Source organism: Protobothrops mucrosquamatus, unplaced genomic scaffold (genome assembly GCF_001527695.2).
Source record: "Protobothrops mucrosquamatus isolate PMUCROS unplaced genomic scaffold, P.Mucros_1.0 scaffold1058, whole genome shotgun sequence".
In the NCBI taxonomy this organism is placed as follows: Eukaryota; Metazoa; Chordata; class Lepidosauria; order Squamata; family Viperidae; genus Protobothrops; species Protobothrops mucrosquamatus.
In genome coordinates this window covers 221,600-227,599 of record NW_015387290.1, presented here as the reverse complement: position 1 = coordinate 227,599, position 6,000 = coordinate 221,600, and the positions used below count along the sequence as shown (strand labels likewise).

Genomic DNA, 6,000 nt, shown 5'->3' with positions numbered 1-6,000 from the left:
AGCTGGTGTGTTTGCAGATGATGAAACACACTTTGAAATGCAAATCATATAACATGTATTCATATAACCACAAGATGCAAATAGGAAAGCCTGGGAGTTACATTGTAACTTTGGAATGTATGTTTTGTCATTTCCATGACATAGCAATTTGCATTGGATACCTATGGATATCAATGTGATTAACAAAGTTAAAAAAGCTATCACACAAGCTAACCTAAAGGTCTAGTGTGATACAGTGAAAAGCACTTATTCATTTTTTCCATTTAAATGCAACCCGGACATTTGTATATCTATGAAAATAACAAATGGGAAAACCTACTTCATTCTGGTCTTATTTCATGAACATGTTCCATACCTGCTGTGCAGTTGATGGGGCAGGAAATCAGGGGCAGAGCAGATTAAAAAAATAGTAACAACTGATGTGTCAGTTTAGAGCCCTTGTACTTAAAGTTGGCTCTTCCTCACTTAAGACTGCAAACAGTGGAGCTGTAAGCAATCTCAGGTTTTCAGAAGAACAGAAGCAATTTATAGACCGGTACCTCAGTGTTAAAATAATTTTATCCTCCTAGAACATGTACATGATAAAATCAGTAACATTGAGGTGTGAGTCACCCAAAGTTGTTTGCTGAGATGGGAAGATAAACAAACAAACAAACAAACAAACAAACAAACAAACAAATAAATAAATAAATAAATAAATAAATAAATAAATAAATATCAGATTGGGTAACAGCCCCTGTCTATCTTAATTCCAAAGAACAGGTCCACCCCCATATACTGTTATTTCATAAGGTGTCGATTAAGAGCAATCATTTTTAGGTAATATTGAAAACATGACACATTTTTGCTGCCCATTTCAGTGGGATATAAATTGTCCTTAATCCCACCTGTTTTATATAATTTACATGGAAGTTTCAATTTATCCCATGGCACTAAGTCACAATGTTGATGTAAACAAGACTCATTCTTTGCCTTTCCCAAAATACAAAAATCAGGTTGGATCAAAGAAGGTTGACGATAATAGGCAAGATATATACACATGCTGTCAGCGCTCCATATTTGAAGCATGGTTGCTTTCCAGATGTTTGATCCTAAGGCAGAATAGCATTGTCTTATTTCTTAGCTATGTGACTTTGTCTCACATCTATTACAACCACATGAAAGGCTTTAGGAATACTCGTCTGCTGATGTATATGGAGAATTGATGTAACTTGACACAGCTGAACTAGCTTTGGAACTCCTGCATGAACACCCATTTGCGTTGGCTTCTTGTGCTCCTTTCTTGCGCATAGACTTGCTGCTTTCTCCGTCGCCGGATTCAAACACTACTGACATGCTGGATTCCATTCGTGTAACTGTGTATAAACTGCTTTGCCTGGTAGGATGGAATCTAGTTGTCTTAAGCTCCAGTTCATCATAACTAGATACTTCAATGAAAGGACACCATTGAAAAGCTCTCTTGAAACCAGCTCGGAACCTGGAAAACATATGTACCACAGTGTATGTACTTGATATTTGACATATCTCATAGCAAACATTTTTTTTACAGAAGAATTAATTAAATACAGGTAGTCCTCGACTTACAACAATTTGTTTAGTGACCGTTCAAAGTTACAATGGCACTGAAAAATGACCGTTTTTTAAAGATACAACCTTTGCGGCATCCCCATGAACACGTGATCAGAAATCAAATGCTTGGCAACTGGTTCATATTTATGACCTTTTCTGTGCCCCAAGGTCACCTGAGCCCCTTTTGCAACCTTCTGACAAGCAAAGTCAATGGGGAATCCAGATTCACTTAACAACTGTATTACTAACTTAACAAATGCAATGATCCACTTAACAACTGTGGAAAGAAAAAAAATCATAAATTGTTTCACTTAGCAACATAAATTTTGAGCTCAACTGTGGTTGTAACTTGAGGAGTACCTATATACATTTCTAGATATCTCAGTTTAGTTCTGGCTTTTACATTTTCAGAAGAGTGTATACCAACCGAAGTATGTCCAGAATAAGAAACCAATATGATAGAGATTGTCAATTCCACTTCTACTAGGAATGGTGAAAGGCTTAGAGATATTAAGCCGAGAGAAAAGAAACTTAAAATAGGAACATGATAGTGGCCTTTAAACCTCAGAAGAGATGTCCTACAGGAGATGGAAGCAACTTGCTCTTGATTACTCCAGAGGGTAGAATTAGAGCTAATGGATAAAAATTGTAATGAACTTGGCTCAACAGTAGAAGAAATTTTCTAATTGTAACAGATGCGTAGAGACATCTTAATAGCAGAATTGGAAAAAGGACTGGATTCCCATCTGTTGAAACTACTAGAAACCTAATAAAACAGAATGCAAATCCAGCTGCATCTCTGCATCTAATTTCAAAGAGTGTCAGACTGTGCTGCCCAGCTATCAGGGACTGGTTCCCAGTTTCTTTAATGCACAATGTCGTCAGAAGAGTGGAAATCATCATCTGAAAAGTTACAGATTACATATTTTAACAGCTCTTCCTCCCTTTCAGCTGGATAATTTACAACTGGCTTACATACACACACACACACACACACACACACACACACATACACATATTTGATATGATCTAAGAATAATATTGTTCTTAGATGGTACTTCACAGATGGTGCTAGTGTAACAGGCAACCTGATTATTAGTGAGGGGGTCACTAAGTGAAACCACAAATGTGGTTATGATCTTCAATTTTTCTTTGCTTTACATACCTGTGACTGGTTGTAAAGTTTTTTTCATCACTGTTGTAACTGTAAACAATTACTAAACACGGTAGTCACTAAACAAGGACTACCTGCATTTTCTGTGAATTAAACTCTCTTCATATAGAAAAAGAAGGGGCCAGACTGCTTGGAATTGTACAGACATGTACTTTCGTATACCTTTGTATGTGTGCAGCATTCCAAAATGCTATTGCTCCATCCAAAAAAATAATACAGTTGAAGAAAACATGTTTATAACTTGTAGCATTGCCATCATTAGAAAATCCATCACTTATTTCAAACTATGATAAACTATCCTTGATGAACTGGATCTCTCCTGCCCTTTTTGCTAGCAGGGCCCATTTGTGCCCTAAATATCTACCTTGAAATACCATTTGAGAGACTAGATAATTCTGACTACAATTTGTTTAAAAAAAGAACATAATTTGCAGTTTCTGGCTAATAGGTGGATCAGGTAGGTGCTATATATACTTAATAAAAAAATAAAAATCTGGATGAGAAGACAGTTCAAACTTAATGCTTTCTCGAATTTTGCAGTGATAGTTATAAAAGTGCCTATCTTGAAGAGGAATGCATAAAAGAGGTAATGTTTTAGGAGTAAATGTGAAAAAGATGATCCTTTTAAAATATATAATATACATGCATATTTAGAGTAGATGACAATATAACAAGTTGAGTAAATCAAAATAAAACTTCATGTACACAGTTTAAAAGCAAATATTGAATGGCTGAAATTTGTTTAGATAAAAATTATAAGAATGATATGGAATGGGCTTAAACCTGAACACAACAAACACTGACTCATCCATTTCAATTACTGCTGAGCTACAGCTCAGTTGATTCAACTCATGCCTAATTATAGCTTGAATGTGCAAAGCAATATTACAAATAACACTCCTGACCCTCAAAACACAAGGAAATGAAGCTCTCTTTAGATAAATTACTTGCAATATAAATTAATCTTGAATTTGTCAGATAAATAATAAATATTTCAATACATTTTCAGTTTTGATTGGAAGACAGAAAGAACAACATAGCAGCATTTCTATGCCAGATGCAAATCCTGATGGGATTATGTGGGTGTTAAATAAGATTGCAACAGGCAGGGTTTTGAACAAGATGCTGAAAGATTGCGCTTGTTATCTTTCTGTTATCATCTAAAAATATTTGCATATATATGATAGCAATTAATGTCCCCTTTGAAAGGTCTATCAGAATTGAATTAGGTTCTGGTTTTTGTTTGTGTATCAGTTTGCTTATATTATTATTATTATTATTATTATTATTATTATTATTATTATTATTATTATTATTATTATTATTATTATTATTATTATTATTATTATTATTATTATTATTATTCCAATTTATATCCCGCCCTTCTCCCGAAGGACTCAGGGCGGCTCACAACATTATTAAAACAAAGAAAGACTCACACCCCCCCCCCGAATAAAACCAAATTAAAACCAAAATTTTTGTGTTGTGATAATTAAAATTTCTAAAAAACCCAGTTTAAAAATCCTCCCTAGGCCAGGCCCGCTTGTTGGAAAAGCCATGTCTTGAGGGCGCGGCGGAAAGTAAGGAGATCCGGAATAATCCGGATCTCGGGGGGTAGTTCGTTCCAGAGGGCAGGGGCACCNTATAGAGGGCATTACAGTAGTCCAGGCGGGAGGAGACGAGGGCATGAGTGACTGTGCGCAAAGCGTCCCGGTCCAGAAAAGGCCGCAACTGGTGGATCAGGCGAACCTGATAAAACGCCCCCCTGGTCACGGCCGACAAATGGTCATCCAGTGCCAGCCGCGAATCCAGGAGGACTCCCAAGTTGCGCGCCCTCTCCGAAAGTTGCACAGACAAGCAGCCTATTCCCATCTGTATTTTTGAATTTTGCTGGCTCTCAGATAGGGTGTCATGTAATATTAGACAGATTCTCTCAGACAGCATCTGACCAAAAAAGCCACAAGAATGATGAGAGGTCTTATATATGTGGATTATTTTCCATTTGTATTTTACTTTCCATGTGTATTTATTCATATGAATTGAATGCCATTGTTTTTGTGTGTGGCAAACATTTGATCCTTTTTGTTGATGTATAAACTACCCATGCTATTCCATGTAAGCACTCAGATAACTACAAATTCAAGTAGCATTTTTTAAAAATAATTAGAGGACATTGACTGTGTATGAGATGGAGAAAATGCCTTGATATTACGATATTTTTTGGCACTGATATTGGTCGACCATGCCTGTGCTAGTAAATACATCTTCTCGTACATACTGTATGTTTTCCTATTGGTTCAAGTTTCATTTACGAAAATCAGTTTGGTTTAAACATTATTTCAAAGGAGAGAATTTCAGGTAAGTTTCCATAGGTCATATTGTACTTTCTTAGTTACAAAAGATGAAAAAAATATTATTTATTTACTTTATTTATTCAATTGTCATCGTCCAATTCAACCAAGTGTCTCTGGGTGGCTTATTATGCCTGTTTCATGTGATACTAATGAATATAGAGATTATCTCATTTATACAGAATGAATGAAGGGTGCAATTTCAGTCTGTTAGCCCTTACCCTGATATTACCTTGTCCTCTCCATTACAACTCTCACTGATGAATGGGATATTTCAAAGATTGAGTCCAGTGTTTTCAACCTTGGCAACTTCAATTTATGTGGACTTCAACCCCAGAGTTCCCCAGACAACATGAGTCCTATTCTAAGCTTAGAGTTGCTTTGGTGATTCAAATAGCTAATAAATGTAATACATCAGCAAATGAAAAGACGTACTGCCAATGAAATCCTGCCCTCTAAAACAATGGCATTGTTTTATGTTTGGCTCGCGCTGCTTCTTCTGCAGGGAATATCTGTAAGCAGGTGGTAGGGACACAAGGGAGAAAAGTAAATCAGCTTTCTTTCAAAGCAGCCCAGGTGGGAGATGTCTTTAATTTAAATTTTAGAAGATTCTGCCTACTCTTGCTTGCTGTCTCTCAGCAATGCCAGGTCCCTTCTTATGTGACTACTCCACTAGCCTTGTAATATCTGCATATTAATTTAATCACTGCCTAGCTGTGTGATAGTTTTCAGAAAATTGCAAGTATTACTGCTGTTTTTCAACTGAATGAAATATTGGAAATAAATTATCTAAGGGGGCTCAAGACTTCTGTCCTATCCCAGCAAGATAACTTTTGAAAATGGATCAGACTGAGATCCAATTTGGTGCAGGGAGAGAACCCTGAAAAAGAAATATATGGTTTGAAG

At 36.2% G+C, this 6,000-nt stretch overlaps 1 protein-coding gene across 1 annotated transcript in view; it reads right to left on the bottom strand.

Moving 5' to 3' along the window:
* Positions 1-1,167: 1,167 nt before the first annotated feature.
* The window catches only part of TACR3 (tachykinin receptor 3), a 51,801-nt gene continuing 46,968 nt past the window's right edge, over positions 1,168-6,000 (bottom strand). The window contains exon 5 of the mRNA XM_015820084.1: positions 1,168-1,477. Within this exon, the coding sequence (XP_015675570.1) occupies positions 1,168-1,477 (310 nt within the window). The remainder of the gene's footprint in view (positions 1,478-6,000) is intronic.